General features: G+C 43.7%; 1 protein-coding gene across 1 annotated transcript in view; it reads right to left on the bottom strand.

Annotated features, from left to right (window-relative positions):
• PPL (periplakin) overlaps positions 1 to 18,809 on the bottom strand; it is a 57,082-nt gene that overhangs the window by 31,550 nt on the left and 6,723 nt on the right. Inside the window, 7 exon segments of the mRNA XM_030213149.1 lie at positions 3,746 to 3,843; positions 5,174 to 5,325; positions 6,423 to 6,569; positions 8,900 to 9,022; positions 14,530 to 14,625; positions 15,192 to 15,299; positions 17,747 to 17,908. Of these exon segments, the coding sequence (XP_030069009.1) occupies positions 3,746 to 3,843; positions 5,174 to 5,325; positions 6,423 to 6,569; positions 8,900 to 9,022; positions 14,530 to 14,625; positions 15,192 to 15,299; positions 17,747 to 17,908 (886 nt within the window).

Raw genomic sequence — 18,809 nt, 5'->3', positions numbered from 1 at the left:
CTGGCTAGGCCACTCCATGACCCTAATGTGCTTCTTCCTGAGCCACTCCTTTGTTGCCTTGGCTGTATGTTTTGGGTCATTGTCGTGCTGGAAGACCCAGCCACGACCCATTTTTAAGGCCCTGGCGGAGGGAAGGAGGTTGTCACTCAGAATTGTACGGTACATGGCCCCATCCATTCTCCCATTGATGTGGTGAAGTAGTCCTGTGCCCTTAGCAGAGAAACACCCCCAAAACATAACATTTCCACCTCCATGCTTGACAGTGGGGACGGTGTTCTTTGGGTCATAGGCAGCATTTCTCTTCCTCCAAACACGGCGAGTTGAGTTCATGCCAAAGAGCTCAATTTTTGTCTCATCTGACCACAGCACCTTCTCCCAATCACTCTCGGCATCATCCAGGTGTTCACTGGCAAACTTCAGACGGGCCGTCACATGTGCCTTCCGGAGCAGGGGGACCTTGCGGGCACTGCAGGATTGCAATCCGTTATGTCGTAATGTGTTACCAATGGTTTTCGTGGTGACAGTGGTCCCAGCTGCCTTGAGATCATTGACAAGTTCCCCCCTTGTAGTTGTAGGCTGATTTCTAACCTTCCTCATGATCAAGGATACCCCACGAGGTGAGATTTTGCGTGGAGCCCCAGATCTTTGTCGATTGACAGTCATTTTGTACTTCTTCCATTTTCTTACTATGGCACCAACAGTTGTCTCCTTCTCGCCCAGCGTCTTACTGATGGTTTTGTAGCCCATTCCAGCCTTGTGCAGGTGTATGATCTTGTCCCTGACATCCTTAGACAGCTCCTTGCTCTTGGCCATTTTGTAGAGGTTAGAGTCTGACTGATTCACTGAGTCTGTGGACAGGTGTCTTTCATACAGGTGACCATTGCCGACAGCTGTCTGTCATGCAGGTAACGAGTTGATTTGGAGCATCTACCTGGTCTGTAGGGGCCAGATCTCTTACTGGTTGGTGGGGGATCAAATACTTATTTCCCTCTGCAGAATGCAAATAAATTCATATACTTTCCACAATGTGATTTTCCGGATTTAATTTGTGATGTGCTATCTCTCACTGTTACCAATAACCTACCCTTCAATTATGGGCTGCTCATGTCTTTGTCAGTGGGCAAACTTACAAAATCAGCAAGGGATCAAATACTTATTTCCACCACTGTAACTGGACATGGTTTAGCAAGGATAGGCCTGATTTTCATGAGGCCTTATTTGCCAACTAAGCCTAGCTGGTTAAGTTCCGAATATTGGGACTTAACTGGTCACGCCCCTGGAATGCCCCCAACATCACCGGCTTTTTTTTGGATAACCGGTTAAATGCCGCTGAAAATGACCAGTTATCCGCCGAGACAACTTGTTGGGTTGTGGAACAGCTTGCACCCTCCATGTGTCGGGGGGGGGGGGGGGGGGACTTTAAATGCTGTCTTTTTCACCATGAGCAGAAGCAAATTTTTTTACTTTGTTCATGTGAACCAACAGGTTTGAATTTTAACATTGAATGCAAAGCTTTTTTCTGACTTTGATGATTGTTGATCGGTTAGAGCATATTGGTGAGAGAGGGTTTTTCTTGCCCTATAAGACAGTGGCGTAGCCAAGGGTGGGCTTGGGTGGGCCCAGGCCCACCCACTTTGAGCTCAGGCCCACCAGTAGCAGCACACCTATGATGTGGCCGGCAGAGATTCCCAAGCTGAAAACTCCCAACAACTGTCCCTCCTGCATACCTTATAAATAGCAGATCTTCGCCTGCAGGAAGCAGCGACTGATACATACTGCTTACACCGGCCCCACAGAGTTCCCTCTGACGTATTCCCGCCTATGCGGAAACTGGAAGCTGCATCAGTGGGAAGGATGTGGGGCCTACATGAGTAGTGTGTATTAGTTGCTCCTAACTGAAAATCTGAAATTTAAAAGGAGTGCAGGAGAGGAGGGATATTTGAGAGAACATATGGCATGCAGGCGAGAGGAGAGACCAAATCACCTATGGGATGGGGTGGGGTTCTTCTGTCCACCCATCTTGAGCCCAGGCCCACCCAAAATTGGGTGTCTGGCTACGCCCCTGCTATAAGAAGCCTCTGTCACTTCTAAGCAGCCATTTTGAAATGCATTTTTGGCAGTGGTGGTTGTGGCAACAGTGTGAGTATTTCTTTAGCATTGTTTAAATAATTATTTTTTGTTTCAGCAGCAGATTGGGTATTTTTTGTTCTGCTGTAGTGGTTCCCCTGAAGCAGCGAGAGCAAAACAGAGCCTTTGTCAGGAATCCAAGGTGGCGATTTTTTTGAGCATCTTTTGTGGATTATGCTGAAATAACTGCTGTTCCGGCCAGTGTTGCACTTTTCAAATTTGCATCAGAAGCAGTGAGAGTTTGAAGATTTTAGGGCACTGCGTGCATCTATAGTTTGAAAACTAAGTACTGTTTGATTTTCTCTTGATGAAAATTGATTTAAATAATTGATAAAATTGTTTTTTGAAAAGTTTGATTGGTGGACATTTGCACATGTGAATATATGGAGTTTTTCTGACCTGTGATGTTTTCCCTTGATTTAGATACTTGTTCTAGCTGCAGCATCAGGACTCACTGAGGTCTTTTCTCCATTTTCTACTCCTGCTTCTTCTGAAAACTCTGAACATTACTGGTATTATATTGGTGATTTCACATTCAGATCCTTTTGTTTTCTGACATCCTAGGATGCACCATGCAGGGTCGGGCACTGCCATTTTTCAAAATGGAATTGATGGAAGGAAGGGGTCACTAGATGCAAGAGAATACTTTTTTGGAAGGGAAAAGGGGTTCAGGTTGGCAAGAGAGGGAGGGAGAAAGGGTAGCTACTAGACACCAGGGCATTTTAAAGTTGGAGTGAGAGGTTGGTCATTTTTTTTTTTGGGGGGGGGGGGTAGATGGGATGATGCTAGGCACCAGGGACAGTTTTTTAAAACATGAGGGGGGGAGGGACAGTGGTACAGTCGAGTTGGACAGGTGGGGAAGGAGATCAGTCTGGGTGTGGGGGGATGAAGAGCGGGCTGATGCAGACTTACAGCAATCTTTTTTTTTAAATGTCACCCTTCCTGTTGGTGCATGAGCCAATCATTGCTCAGCCACTGACAGGAAGGATGACATTTTGCAATGAACTGCAGATTACTGCCATGTTTTTAAAGTGGCATAATTTGCATGCTCACTACATACAGTATACCTCAGTATTTTTGTCTTGCTAATTTTGCGGTAGATGCTGAGCTGCTTTCTGCATCAGCCCCTGAGGGAAAGAAAAAGAAACACTTTCTTTGCATGAAATTAAAGTTTATTTTAAATGCACTTTTCTGCATACTAATTCTGAGCTCACCCTACTTGTGCAAACACTCTGTTAGGCATTACAACATGACCTATCTAAAATAAAGCTCAATGCCTTCCCAAACTCCAATTGAAGGGGAATCCAGGAAACAGAAAAGGTTCATTTTATCAGAGGGCTGTTGTCAATGTCTACCTTTACAACCCCTTTCAACATGTCTATGCCTACGCAGCACCCAAATCATCCCTGAATGAGATCTATTTGAGATGTTTTAATATTTTTAATCAAAGCTTCATCTTTGCATTTCTGCAAGGTCTCTCTTGTTGAAACATTATGCAGAATTTTTAGGGGGAGGGTGGCTGCTTATTATCCAAAAGGCTGGTATCTCATTCTCCCTGCCCATGTTACACCCATGTGGCCCAGAGACAGGAAGAATAGTCAGGTCTGCCAGTGCCTACCTCCGCTGGTATCATTTCTCACATCTTCATACCGGTGGGCTAAGGTGTTCTTACAACCAGTCACCTTCTGTTTCACACTCCGGTGCTGACTGGCAATGCTGCAAATGAGAAAAAAGGAAGAGGCTTTGTGGGCCGTTTGTATTGTGCCCATTGTTTCTGTCTGTCCCACTCATGCAAAGAAACCTCCCAACTCAGTCTTTTGTAGGCTGTATCTGTATCACACAATCATTCTCTCAGGAAGGGAGAGTGACCTAGGAACTCAATGGTTAGAGTCAGATATCTACTTGGGGGGGGGGGGGGGGGGGGGGGGGGGGGGGGAATAAGGGGCCCTTTTACTAAAGGCTTGCCGGGTGGCAACCCAGAACTACTGTCGGCCTAATGCGGGTGACGGCGGTAGTTCCATCCTCAGCAAGCGCCACATCTGGCACTAACAGAAATATTGAAAAAATATCTCCGCATGGGGTTACCTGACGGTAATCACTGCCCAGTTACTGCCAGGTTAGCGCGGGAGCCCTTATCGCCACCTCAATGGATGGCAGTAAGTGTTCCCCCCCCCCTCCGAAAATGGCCACATGGCAAGTGCAAACTTACCACACGGCCATTTCACACGGCCATTTCATTTTTGGCTATTTTCATCCGCTGTTAATTGTGCGATTAATTGTGCGATTAAAGTTGGGCCATTGCCAGCTGTTCATGAGGTGGGGTACAAGGATGGGTGGGAGGGGGCACATTTCCTCTCCCTCCCTCTCCCCCCACATTAGATATCATACCTTTGCTGGTGGGAATGCCGAAGCCAGTCGAAGAAATCTACTGCCAAAGTGTCCCCTTTCCTCTTTGTGCTGCCTGAGCAGCAAGGAAGTCAGCGGGGTTGCCTCCAGTCGCCAATGCTGGCACTCCCTGAGCATGTTCAGTTTATGCACAAACTAAACATGTTTGAGGAGTGCAAGATTTGGTGGCTGGAGGCACCCCACTGACTTCCTTGCTCCTGAGACAGTATGAGGAGGAAGGGGGTGACTCAAGAAATGGATTTCATCAGCTGGTGGGGCTTCAGCTACACTATCAGCCATTGAACAGGTACTGTAGCATGGGGGGGGGGGGTCTTCACCCATTCTCTCTCTCTCTGTGCCCCCCTGTGCCTTCACCCATTCTCTCTCTCTCTCTGTGCCCCCCCGTGCCTTCGCCCATTCTCTCTCTATTTCTCTCTCCGTGCCCCCCCTGTGCCTTCATCCATTCTCTCTCTCTCTCCCTGTGCATTCACCCATTTTCTCTTTCTCTCCCTGTGTCCCCCTGTGCCTTCACCCATTCTCTTTCTATCTCTCTCTCTCTCTAATATGCCTCCTCTCCCGCATTTTCCCTCAATTCCCCCCAATCCTGCTTTTGGTCCTTTCCTGCTTTGGACAGCAGCTGCTTCTCCCTGTCAGAACGTACCTGTCCATGAGAGAGATGGCTTCAGGGTCTGTAGGGGGGATCATAAAGCAAACTGAAGGGGCATCCAATTTATTTCCCGAACTGTCCATCACTTCCCACATCTCACCTTTGTTTCTGTTCAGGGTATACTGGGAACCACGGGAAATTTTTCCCTAGTAAAGGAAAATATTTTCAATAAGAGAACAGCTTCTTGGGTGATAGCTAGACAAGGGATGCTCACTACAGGCATACGGGGGGGGGGGGGGGGACATGATAGCATTTAATGGCTATTTATCAGGATACACTAAACAATTTACAAATTGGGTGTGGAAACAATTAATCTCTTACAATATAAACAAATGATTTTCCACAGACACAAAATATGTATCATATGTAATTATGTACTTCAGATAAGGTAGAAGTTATGGCATCAAATCTTTGCCATGGACCAGGAAGGAAAAAGGCCTCAAAGAGCTCCAGCACAATATCAATCCTTTAGAGCTAAACAGATCAATGAGATCAACTCTTCATCATCGGCCGCCAAAAAACCTTCCAAAGGTCTTTGGAAGGTTTTTTGGTATGATATTTATTTATCAGGATAAACATAACTAGTCAAACTATGAGAATAAACAAGAATACAATTCCTTTCCAATCAAGGAAGTATTTTTTTAAAATAGCTGGACAGGGCAATTTTGAAACCCCACATAGTGGGGACTGCAGGTTCATTTTCACAGGGAAACTCCTGAGCTGGAGCACGCAACCAAAGTACATTAGTACCTAGGTAATTTGTACCTGCCTGGAAAGAATTACCAAGAGCGCACATGAAAGTATGTATGGAAATGTAATTTCCAAATGAAATTTCCACAGCTACTTTCACTCCTCCAAACTAACTGCTCCACTTTTCTCATGTGACACCATAGAGCTCATTTTCGAAGCAGACACGACGTCTCAAAATGGCCCAAAACACGTCTATCCGCCAAAAATGTCTACATTGTGATTTTTAAAAAGGCAGAATTTGGACATTTTCACTGACTTTGTCAAATTAGCAAGAAGGCGTGTTGGGGGTGGGGCTAGGGTGGGGCCATCTTTCAATGATAATAGAACAGGAAGACACATCCAAGTCAAAAAAAGAAGGATGTTTGTATTTAGACCTGTTTCAATCACATCCAAGTAGCAAAAAGGTGCTCTGATCGACCTGCTGACCTGTAAAGGTTATTATAATAAGGCAGCAGAACTCTTGCTATTTCACGGTCTGGTCTCCTAGTGTTACCTGTTCACAATCAAAGTCACAGAGTGCTTCCACGGGGATAGGCTTCAAGGGTGTCTCCCGGCGATATTTGAGAGGAATCACCTGGTGACTCCGTTTCTGTAATGATTTAACCACCTCGTCATATTTATCTAGGGCTTTCTCTTGATCCTGATGGAAAAAATAAAGGTCATCCATAAACAAAGGCTGAAAGCAGACAATTCCTTCAAAAAGGCGGTAAATAAATCCTACTAAATAAATAAACCAGAGAGAAGAAGATTATTATTATTAGCATTTGTATAGCGCTACCAGACGCACGCAGCGCTGAACACCTGATACAAAGAGACAGTCCCTGCTCAAAAGAGCTTACAATCTAAATAATACAGACAGACAAGACAGTTACGGGTGAGGGAAGTAATGGGTGAGAAGAAAGGAAGGAAGGGACAAGGGGAGGGCAATTGAGTAGTGGCTAGGAGCTAAAAAGCATTAGTGAAAAGGTGGGTTTTCAGCATAGATTTGAAAACAGGTAGAGATGGAGCTAGATGTATAGGTCCAGGAAGTCTATTCCAAGCATAAGGTGCTGCGAGAGAAAAGGAGCGAAGCCTGGAGTTAGCAGTGGAGGAGAAGAGGGACGGCAAGAGAGATTTGTCCAGTGAGCGGAGTTCATGGGGAAGAATGTAGGGAGAGATGAGAGTGGAGAGGTAATGGGGGGCTGCAGAGTGGATGCATTTAAAGGTCAGTACGAGAAGTTTAAACTGAATGCGGAAGTGGACAGGGAGCCAGTGAAGTGACTAGTGTGGGTATAACGATTCTGGCGGAAAATAAGTCGTGGCACAGAATTTTGAACAGATTGGAGAGGAGAGAGATGGCTGAGCGGAAGACCAGTGAGAAGTAAATTGCAATAGTCCAAGCGAGAGGTGACAAGAAGATCAGCTACAAGCAAAACAAGTGAGGATGGCACCAAGTGCAAACAAAATTATGACAAGGAAGACAATCCATATGGGCAGACAGAAAAGGATGATTGCTAAACAAAAGTGACAAAAAGAGGACAAAGGGAGAAAAACAAGTCAACAAGAAAATCAGGGATTTTTTCTGCAGATGACATTAGGTAGCAGCTAAAGACCAAGGGTTTGTACCACACTGATGGTGTTTATCTGTCAGACACTGGGAACGACATATTCAACATGGCAATGCAGGACACAATCGATAGGGTGCTGGGATCAATATAAGCAAGGTTGCAGCTTCATTTTGGGGGCCTAGAGGAGGGGAATCACTTTCCCTAGGCTGTGGCAGTTCCCAGAGCCAGTAAACTTGACGGTGGGTGGGAGTGGAGGGGGATATGATGAGCGTCGCAGTACCAGCAAAGATGGGAGGTAAGCACCATCAGTGAAGGCTGGGTGGAAGCACTATAGGAAGGAGTGTGGGCTGGCATCAGATAGCTGTGCTAACATGGCATCAGTCTGGCTGGCCCTGGGCCCTGTACAGCAGGCTGAGGCCTGGAAAAGGTATAGCTGTTGAAGATAACTAGCTGGGAATATGATGTCATTGTGTGTAAATATATATATATATATATATATATATATATATATATATATATATATATATATATATATATATATATATATATATATATATATATACCTCAAAGCTGTGATATTGTATGCCAGAAACCAGTGTATGAGTGGTTATTAATTTGTAGGGGAGGGGAGAAGCAGCATATGGATGCCTGTTAGTGAGCAGTCAAAGACAATTCTCTCAAGCAAGACAAATACATGAATAAAAACAAAAAGAAGATACTGGTGATACACTGCTAAGAGTTTATAGTTTATTATTCACAACCCACCTTTACCCAAGTCAGGGTACAAGTCACATACATAATACAACATAAACATCAACAAACACAAGCACATAAATTCCAAATATATTATAAACACAAACTAAGAAACATAAAAAGGTCATCTTAAATACAGTCCTGTCCATAACAAGCAACAAGATACTGCAAAAACTTGGTGTAAACGCTTCAACAATCTCTTGAAAGAAGCAACAGAGTGTGATTATTTCAATGGCAATGGCAGTTGGTTCCATTCATGAGGCCCTGTTTCTGAGAAGTTGTGACAGAAAGCCTCCTGCATGATGGCTGAAAGCTTCAAATAATAAAGATGAGCACAGGGAAAATTTTTGGTTTGTTTTGGCCTACTATTTGGGATTCTGTCAGGTACTTATGACCTGAATTAGCCACTGCTGGAAGCAGTATACTGGGCTGGATGGACCATCGGTTTGACCCAGTATGGCTATTCTTATGTCCTTATGTTTTGTGCTTAAATAAAAAACATGCATTTGAACTTTCTAAGGTGTACAAATTGATGTTACATGTGTTAATTTGGAGGTTAACATGTTATATCAATTTAATGCTCAATAAAGTTTGAGGCCTGCTAACGAATAGAACATGCAGTATGAAATGTACATCCCTACTGAAAACAAAGTACTAGCTTCCCACTCACATCTAGGTCACAGAGAAGAGATTCCAGCTGGTACTTGTCCTTGAAATCAGGGTTGTACTTCTGATCCAAATCTGTGTTCACCTTCTTCAACAAGTCTTGGACATCTTTCGCATCCCTATGGAACTGAAATAAAATTAAAACAAAAACAATGACGTGATCCAGACCTTAACAAGATGAAAGATGCAGAATCAGGAAACAATTTTCACAGGGCCTGCACTAACCAAACAGTAATTCAGAATTATATATTCAAATTAAATGTCAAACATGTTTTAAGAGAATTCATGCCCTGCAAGAAATTGTGAAAGTGAGATGGCAAACAAGAGGAGGAAAAACCTCACGCAAACGTGAGCAGCAAAGGAAAAGAGTGAGGCGAGTCCAAGGAGGATGTCAAAACGTAAAAGTCTTTATTGTAAAAATCATAAGGATGACCCGACACAGCCGTGTTTCAGCACAAAAGCTTACCTCAGGGGCCATATAAATCTAGAAGCTAAAAATAACTAAAAAAACAAATCAACAAACTTATAACATCATTAGTCTAAACTTAGCGATACATAAACAACTTATACATGAATAAAATAAAAGAATAATAAAGGACTTATAATCCCACAAACAAATAAAATTATCAAACAGGTAGAAAATGTGATGGCCAAAGCCAGACGGATGCTTGGGTGCATAAAGAAAGGCATGACCAGCAGGAAAAAGGAGGTGATAGTGCCGTTGTATAAGTCTTTGGTGAGGCCTCATTTGAAGTACTGCGTGCAGTTCTGGAGACCGCACCTACGGAAAGATATAAACAGGATGTAGTCGGTCCAGAGGGCGGCTACGAAATTAGTAAGCGGTCTTGAATGCAAAAATTATAGGGACAGGCTTATGAACATCAACATGTATACGCTGGAAGAGACAAGGGAGAGAGGAGACATGATAGAAACGTTTAAATATCTCAAGGGCATTTATGTACAGGAAGAGAGCCTTTTTCAAATTAAGGAGAGCTCTGGAATGAGGGGGCATATGACAAAATTAAGAGGGAATAGGCTTAGGAGTAACCTAAGGAAGTATTATTTCACAGAAAGGGTGGTGGAGGCATGGAATGGCCTCCCGGTGGAGGTGGTGGAGTCTAGGACTGTTCCAGAATTTTAAAAGGCATGGGATAAGCATATGGGATCGCTTAGGAACAGGAAGAATTAGGGGTTACAGAGGATGAGCAGGCTGGTTGGGTCATATGGCCTTTATCTGCCGTCATGTTTCTATGTTTCTATCACGTGCATATCTTTTAAAACCTGACACATTTGGTGCTACTGGTATAACTTTGTGTGTCATTTCAGTGATGCTCTTTCTAAAAAATGCAAAATTTGTAAAAGAACAGAAAAATATAACTAGTGCATATTAAATGTACTTCTATTGGAAGAATATTTTAGAGAAATATATAGAAAATATGCTCATAGTACATCGGTATGGATGAGAGAAGATGGTTGATACACATCTTCAATGAATTTAATTCTTTCAGAAGTCTGCAAAGCTTTTTGTGGTTACACGAGTTTGTGGGCACTAGAAGTCAACTGTTAATGTGTCTGCCCTCCTTCCCTCTCTGCCCATCTTCAAATCCTTGCTCAAAGCCCACCTCTTCAATGTCGCCTTCGGCACCTAACCACTACACCTCTATTCAGGAAATCTTGACTGCCCCGACTTGACATTTCATCCTTTAGATTGTAAGCTCCTTCGAGCAGGGACTGTCCTTTCTTTGTTAAACTGTACAGCGCTGCGTAACCCTAGTAGCGCTCTAGAAATGTTTAGTAGTACTAGTCTGTGTGGAGGTTGGGGAACGGGGGACACTAATACAGAAAGAGGATGAGATGAAAGTTGGATGTTGAGGAACCCTAGTCTTCCAGAAGCATTAGGGGTCATTAGGGTTTAGGGTACCCTGAGGGGAAATCTAAGCAGCCTCCTAGAATCTTTTGCATCTACAGGCTGATGCTCAGAACTCGCATGGTAAAGCCAACAGCGCAGAACCCATACTGCTGGAACAGTGCAGAAACCTAGCTCGCCAATGCTCAAAGGAAATGGTATTCAAATTATATGTGCACTGAAAAAGCGAAAGCAAGGGAGGAACGTGCTTGGCACATGCACAGATTTTCGCGATAAGCTCAGCTCTTGTGCGCATAAGCTAGGCAAATCTGAACGCAAAGCACACATTACTGCCTGTGCCTTTAAATATAAGCTTTTCCTTTTTTTTTTGGAAGGCTTATATTTAAATGCAGCAAACATGCACCACTGTGTGCTTTCACTTTTGGTTTTGCTCGGGACTCGTGCATGTTTACTTCTTAGTACCGGCGCTTACAGACTTCCACAGGCTTTCTTCCACTTCCAAAACAAATCAAAACCAGCAGAGTTTAAAGAAAGAAATCATGAGAAATCCTCTCTTCAAATACTATAACTCCTGCTCCAAGCTGGCGTCAGGTTTTCAGCCGTAAGGACGGCTTTGTTTTGTGCGCTTTTCTCCGAGCACTGGGAGGGGATACAAAATGACCTCATTAACATCCATTTGACTAAATTTGCAAGCTATTTGTGCTAATCTTTGGCACGGAGTTTGTCTCCCATGCTAGAGCTTTCTGAGCATTCCGGGCTCACTAAGAATGGTGCTAGTCTGGCGCTAATCACCTCGAATGCAGGCGTTACGTTTTGAGCATTTGCCCACTAGAGAAGTTCTGGAGTTTGAAATTAGATTGTTATACTGTTAACAGTTAAATTTTTAACAGTTAAATTAAAGCCCTTTATATTTATTTATTTTAATTCCATTTCACGTACTACCTTTCTTCAGAAAGGACTCAGGGTAACCAATCCAGTTTGAATTTCATATGCAAGCTTTTCCAGTTTTATTTTTAAACATATATAGGAAATGGTGGTGTTAATGAATTCCCCACAGAGTCTCTGTCACTGAGCTTCTGCTCTGCTTACTTTGAACAAATCCTTGCAGAGGAGCAAAGCTGCCTTTTTGGCACCACCAGTGTTTTCAGTGGAGAAATGCTGAACATGAAAACGCCCTTAGGAAGTGGCGCAGAAGTAATCTCACTCAACCTGTTTATCTTCCCTCTGCACACTCCCACTCCCACCCTCATCCCATCCCAACCCTACCCTTCAGCCATTTCTCACAATTTAATATAGTCAATTAACCTGCACACGCTTACTACAGACTCCATGGTACCTGGACAGGAAGATCTAAAACATTTCAGTTCAAAGAAATTCCTGTCAACAACCTGTTTGTGTGTCACAAAGGAACATCACAACAGACACCAAGTGATCAAGGCAGAAATATTTCAGTGAGGGCTAAAACCTCCATGAATAGACACAAGCCAAAGGAAAATTGGGAGGGGTGGGGGCTGGAAATGGTACTGTTCTACAGTTTAGAAGTTGCCATATTGATGGAAAGGAAGTTAGGTAGAGGGTAAAAAAGTAATTGATTTGATATACTGTCTTTCTGTGGTGTTTATTTATTTATTAGGATTTATTTACCGCCTTTTTGAAGGAATTCACTCAAGGCAGTATAACCAAAATGGTTCATGCAGGCTCGTAATCTTATTGTACCTGGGACAATAGAAGGTTAAGTGACTTGCCCAGGATCACAAACCACTGCAGTGGAAATCAAACCTAATTCCTCAGGTTCTCAGTCTACTGCACTGACTTAGGCTACTCCTCCACTCCATAGTAACATGCTTGTTTTAGCTGACACCATTTTGGTCCACATGCTCTGGGTTACTTCTATTCTGATGTGGCCTCCAGAGATGAATGCAGCACTCCCCGTGAAATGAGTGCGCAGCCCCAGGCTACTGGAGGCAATTTTATATGCTTGCTCAGTCACGCCCATCATTATAACCAGGTTACTCCTCTCTTACAGCAACATCGCTGGCTCCCGATCCCATACAGAATTCAACATAAGATTTTGACCCTAACTTATAAAGTCCTCCATTCAGGCAATCCCTCTTACCTTTCCTCCTTTCTTTTCCTTCATAGAACCGCATGAGCCTTACACTCATTCGCAAGAAACTATTGATCCCTCAATTCATTGTTCCAGGTTAGAATTGACGTATCACCTAGCTTTTTTCTTTACTGTACCTACCCTCTGGAATTCCCCTCCTGCTGAGCACAGGGCAGAAAGTTCTTACTCCAGATTTGGGCCTTCCCTAAAGGCTCACCTTTTTGTGTTAGCTTTCGGTGGCTCTCCATGAGCTGTTAGACTGACACTCAGCAGTGTGCTCTCCCCCCCCCCCCCGCCCCATCTCTCTCCCTCCCTCTTTTTTACTCTCTCTCCTGTCACTTGTTGGAGGTTTCTTTCTTACGTTGATATTTAATTTGTAATTTGTAAACTGCTTTGATTCCTGTTTTGAAAGGCTCATCGCTGCCAATGTTAAACCCAGACATTCAATGCCAGGCCATGTCCGGGCTCCAGAACTGAATTTCCAATATAGGGAGCCAGATAAAACACAACTGGTCATGTACGATATTCAGCACTAGCCAGCTATGAAGAACCGCAAAAAGATAGGACTGCATTTTATGCAGCTATCTTTGCTGATTAAGGTGCTCATTTTCAAAGCACATAGATTTACAAAGTTCCATAATAACCTATGCAGAGTAGCGGCAGTGGACAGGAAAGAGTGGGATTCCTTCCTGCCCCCGCAGAGGCAACTAGACCATCAAGGTCAAGGTAGGACAGGGGAGGGCTGCCATGTGCTGCTACTGCGGCGGCAGGCAATCGGGCAGAGCCTCTGGGCCCTCGGGCACTGCCCAGTTGCCTGAATGGTCAGTCCACCCCTGATATGTGTGTATTTTCTAATACATTTATACGGTAAGAACATCCATAAATTTACACTTTTTTTCAGAGAAGGATTTGGGAGCCAGTCTTTGTGTGCTAGTGGGGCTTGTTCTGGGAGCCTATTTTATAAAGGTACATAGGTGCCCTTGTTGTCCTCACAAAATAGTGGCCTTCTTTAGACTCCTCATACAGGTGTCTCGTTATAAAATCAAACTCACTGTGTACTGATATTATTGTTAGATTTTTGTGTTTTAGTCTGTTGTGCTCTGATCCTGGACTATTTTTATTGCGAACCACTTTGTGGTCAATACTGAAAGTGATTTAAGCAGCCAGAAACAGCTCCTGGACATTTAAATTACTTGTCCAGTACTAACCAGATCTATTCAGTGGCACTATGCCGAAACTGGCTATTTTGTGGGTGGGCCGGAGGAGGAGTCAGCACTTATGCGGTTAAGTGCCGATATTCAGCACTTGCCCACATAAGGTAACTGCATGAATAGGACCGCATAAAACACAGTCCTGTCTTTATGCCACTCAATGCTGAATATTGCACTTTTAACCGCACATGTGTTAGCCGGCCACAAATGCCCGGATATTTAATGCCGGAGCCTGGGTATAAAGCTGGTGGTGGCTGAAAACCACTGACCACTGCTGACTGAATCTCTACCCCTTTGTTATTATAAACAAAGGAATTACAAGCAATCAAATTCTAATAAAAAGACAAATGCATGAAAACAGCCAGAATCTTCCTAGCAAAATGCTGAGTGCACACAGGCACCCTGTGGGTTTATTCCTAGAGAGAGACTTGGCAGCTCCTGTTAGTTACCTGATGGTAATCCTCCATGTACTTCAAGTGGCTTTCCTCACAGATCAGCAGATTCAGGTACTCCTTCCAGTCAGCATGCACGGCCTCCATGTGGGCCTGAAACACAAGAAGGCAAGGGTGAAGGGCATGAATCAGAGAGCTGTAATGGGGCTGAATGAGTTCACGATGTACATTGCTGTGGGCCAAAGACAGCTGAATATTTCCACAGGCAGCACTGAGATGACTGGATAAACAACTCCATAACGGTAATTTTTCTTATCCGTTTGGGGTTTTTGTGGAAGGTACAGAATTGATTTACCTCAACACTATTTTCCAGAATATTCTGCATTTAAGTGGAAGAGACTACAGGACTTACCTTTGTGGGATGTTGCTAAGTATCTGGAGATGCAGGCAGGGGCTACACAGGGCTTACCTCGATGGGATGTGCATGGGTATTTGTGGGACATGGGGAAGAGATTACAAACCACATATCTATGAGACATCCCTTAACATCTGATGGATGCCAGGCAGTTGGTACTTCTGTGGGAAGTTGCTGGGGATTAAGGGGTGCAGGGAAGTTGGTAGCAGACATATCTCTGTGGATTGATCTTCTGTATTGGGATATCTTACCTCTCTGAGAAGTTCCTAGGTATCTGGGATGTAAGGAAAGGGACAGGATTTACCTCTATAGCATTTTTCCCAGGATGTCCCACTTCCACCAGCCCTTCTCCCTCCGTGTGCAATTTGTTGACGATGTCTTCTTTGGGTTCTAAGTTCCGATTGATGAAATTCTAGAAGCAGAAAGTGTAAATTGTTTGCTTTATAGTTGACTGGTGCAGCACTCTGAAATTCTTCTTTCAAAACATTCCCTTCCTTAACGAGGAGCAGGTCAGGGGAGTGTACTAACATAAAATGAGCCTGGAAAAGACATCTTCAAAGACATTGCTTCCCCCCCCTCCCAATTCCTGAAGCTTTAGGATAGGAGACATGTTTGTGTATATTTCCGATGAAGGGGGTTCCTGACATTAAAAATGCTATCAAGTAAAACAATTTAAAGGTACAAAATATGCCAGGTATCTTTATGTTAAATGCTTCTACTGTAGACGCCTTCCTTACAATGCAAATAACATTAAATGCTCAAATTACTCAAATAAATTTAAATTATTTTGTATATAATATTATGGTGCTCAGAGTGATCAAGGGCCTCACATCACCAGGTATGAATGCCTAGTCTAAGCACTTGATTTATAACCATTACTGCACCCAGTTGCCACCGCCTACCTCAAAGCAAAGAGGCAGAAACATTTCAGTGGAATAAAGCAAAATAAAAAAGCAAAAAACTGAAAAATACAAAAAAAGTTACAAAGTCCAGCATTAACTGATAAAGAATGGTCTCTAATAAACTGTTTCAAAAACAGCATACATTGTCACTTTTGGAATAAATTCCACAACTTTTCAATGTACTTAACTTCCTGTAGTGCGGTCAGAATGACTGTGTAGCATGCGACATACTCCAATCGATGTTCCTTAGATGATGTTGAGATACTTGTGTGAATAGTGAACAAAATATTATTAAACTTCCAACCAGGATCGTGCTCCCTACACAGCGCTATGTTTCATCATTATTCTGGCATCTTCAGAAGAGCAGAAGTTTGAAACAAAGGTTAATCAATCTCTCTATTCAGCTTGCCAAGAGCAGGAACCCTTGACTCCACTCCCCGCCCTGACTCCTGAATATTGGACCCTAATTTTTTTTTTACCTCTTTCACAGTTACTGTCTAGTGAAACTGGATTATGGAAGTCAACCATGTACTGGCTTCAAAAAGTAGGCTGGTAATTATCCACAGCCCTCTGAATCAAGGAGAGGGGAGTGGAGTCATAGGATCCCGCTCTCAGCAAGCCGCATAGAGAGATTGATTAACCTTTGTTTCAAACTTTTGCTCTCCTGAAGATCCCAGAATAATGGTGAAACATAGAGCTGTGTAAGGAGCAGGATCCTGGTTGGAAGTTAAAAAAATTTTTGCTCACTATTCACACAAGTATCTCAACATCACCTATGGAACATCGATTGGAGTATGACGCATGCACAGTCATTTTGACCGCACCATAGGAAGATAAGTACATTAAAAAGTTGTGGAATTTATTCCAGCAGTGATGCTGTATGTTGTTTTTGAAACAGTTTATTAGAGACCATTCTTTATCAGTTAATGCTGGAATTTGTAATGGTTTTGTTTTGCTTTTTTTGTTTTTGTCACAAAACACCTAGCCACCTGCCTGGGATTACCCCATGGCCACTTAAGAGCCTGTCCCCAGCACAGCTCAGGTCCGCCTGCACCTGCCGCTTGTGCTCTACACTAGCATCCTCCTCCCTCCGACTGGGTCTCAACCACCTCTGGGTGAGTCTCCTGCTTTCAAATTATCTCCAGTGATTTCTAGGTTACTGAAACCACACTCCCAGTGGTCCCACAGTTCCCAGAAAGCACTCACAGACCCAACACACAAACCACCAGGATTCATTATCAGTCCAGACATTATGTTTATTCTCTTACAAAAATATTGAACAGTGGAACAAAATAGCACAACTGGCAAACAGTAACAGGTAACTGAAATAAGGATCAATCATAACAATAACTAAACACTTGCATACTTCCTAGAAAGTAGCTGGGGAAATCAGGACATATAGCTGTTCACAGAGCTGAAACTGAAGCAACAGCCAGCATCTGCTGGGTAATTTCAAAACTCCAGGCCAATCAGAGCCCAGAACAGTCAAGTTTCAAATAAAAACTGGTTACATCACTACAGGCACTTCCTATTATCTGTGTGCCAAATAAAAGAAAGATAAATCAGTCCTCTATAACAGCTTTAAACATAAACATGCACCACCTGCTGGCCAAACAGGAGAAATACACTTCAGACATATTTAAGACATGAAAACATCCCATACATTTTACAGACTTAAAACACACTGTTTCTTCACAGTTTTACTCCACTGAAAGGTTTCTGCCTCATTGTTTTGAGGTAGGCAGTGGTGACTGGGTGCAGTGATAGTTGCAAATCAAGTGCTTAGACTAGGTATTCATACCGGATGATTTGAGGCATTTGATCACTCTGAGCACCATAATATTATTATATAAAAAATAATTTAAATTCATTTAGTAATTTAAAAATGCTAGGTCAGTTGACTAGGGAGAGTGTGAGTGCATGTGTACAAACCATAAGAAGATGACTAGGTCTATACCTCATACTGTCTCCGCCGGCTGGGGTAGTCTAAGTTCTGGTCACTCCAGTCGTACTGCATGCGGTCCTTCTCCTGTTGATCGAGCCAGTACAGTTCGTTGGTGCAGCGCTGCATGTAATCTTGAAGGGAGTTCAGATCTTGATGCCGCTGCTCAGACCCAGACTGGAAGAGACGGAAGGACATACAGAACTCATTCTAATTGGTTGCATGGCTCAATGAATATGGTTAATCATCTGTTTTGATTGAAACAACATTTTTACAACTGAGGTAATCAGCATTCACACATTGCCTTCCAACTAGGCTAGACGTGTTCAGGTTTATTAGGCTTGAGTTTGGGCCTAATTGTATGTAGACTAAGTCTAAGGTACCTGGAAAATACAATCCAAGGAAGATGAATACGAGTATGAATTACTGGGAAGGGGGTTAGGAGATGCTGAGTTAGGGATTATTATGATAGGTGTTTTTATTGGAACTGGTCACGAATGGGTTGGAGAAAATGGAAACAAACCTATGTTCAAAAATGAAATGCACTTGCCTTATGGTATACTATGCTGGATTCTTAACGAACAAGTTCAATCATAAAATCTAAGGGGCTAATATTCAAAGTGATTTAACTGGCAAGAAACAGCTCCTGGCTGGGCTAACCAACAATTTTCAGTGGCACTTAACTGGTTAGTGCCGCTGAAAAATAACCAGTTAGCGCTGAACTGGAAACCAGCTATTTTGGGGGGCATTCGGGGGTGGAGTTGGCATTTCACCAGTTTAGTGCCAATCAGGGGCGTAGCCAGCCTTCGGTGGGAGGGGGGTCCAGAGCCCGAGGTGAGGGGGCACATTTTAGCCCCCCCCCCGTGCCGCCGACACCCCCAGCCATTATCAACCCCCCCCTGCCGCCGACCCCCCCCTGCCATTGCCGACCCCCCCCCCCGCCGCCACCGCCAACTTTGACGACCCCTGCCGACGACCCACTTGATCCCCCCTCCCACCGTCAACCCTCCACCGCTGTGGGCTACCTTTGCTGGCGGGGAACCCCAATCCCCGCCAGCTGAGGAGGTCCTCTTCTTCC

This window comes from Microcaecilia unicolor, chromosome 8 (assembly GCF_901765095.1).
Source record: "Microcaecilia unicolor chromosome 8, aMicUni1.1, whole genome shotgun sequence".
In the NCBI taxonomy this organism is placed as follows: domain Eukaryota; kingdom Metazoa; phylum Chordata; class Amphibia; order Gymnophiona; family Siphonopidae; genus Microcaecilia; species Microcaecilia unicolor.
Note: the sequence above shows the minus strand (reverse complement) of the source record. Positions and strands in the feature narration are given on the sequence as shown.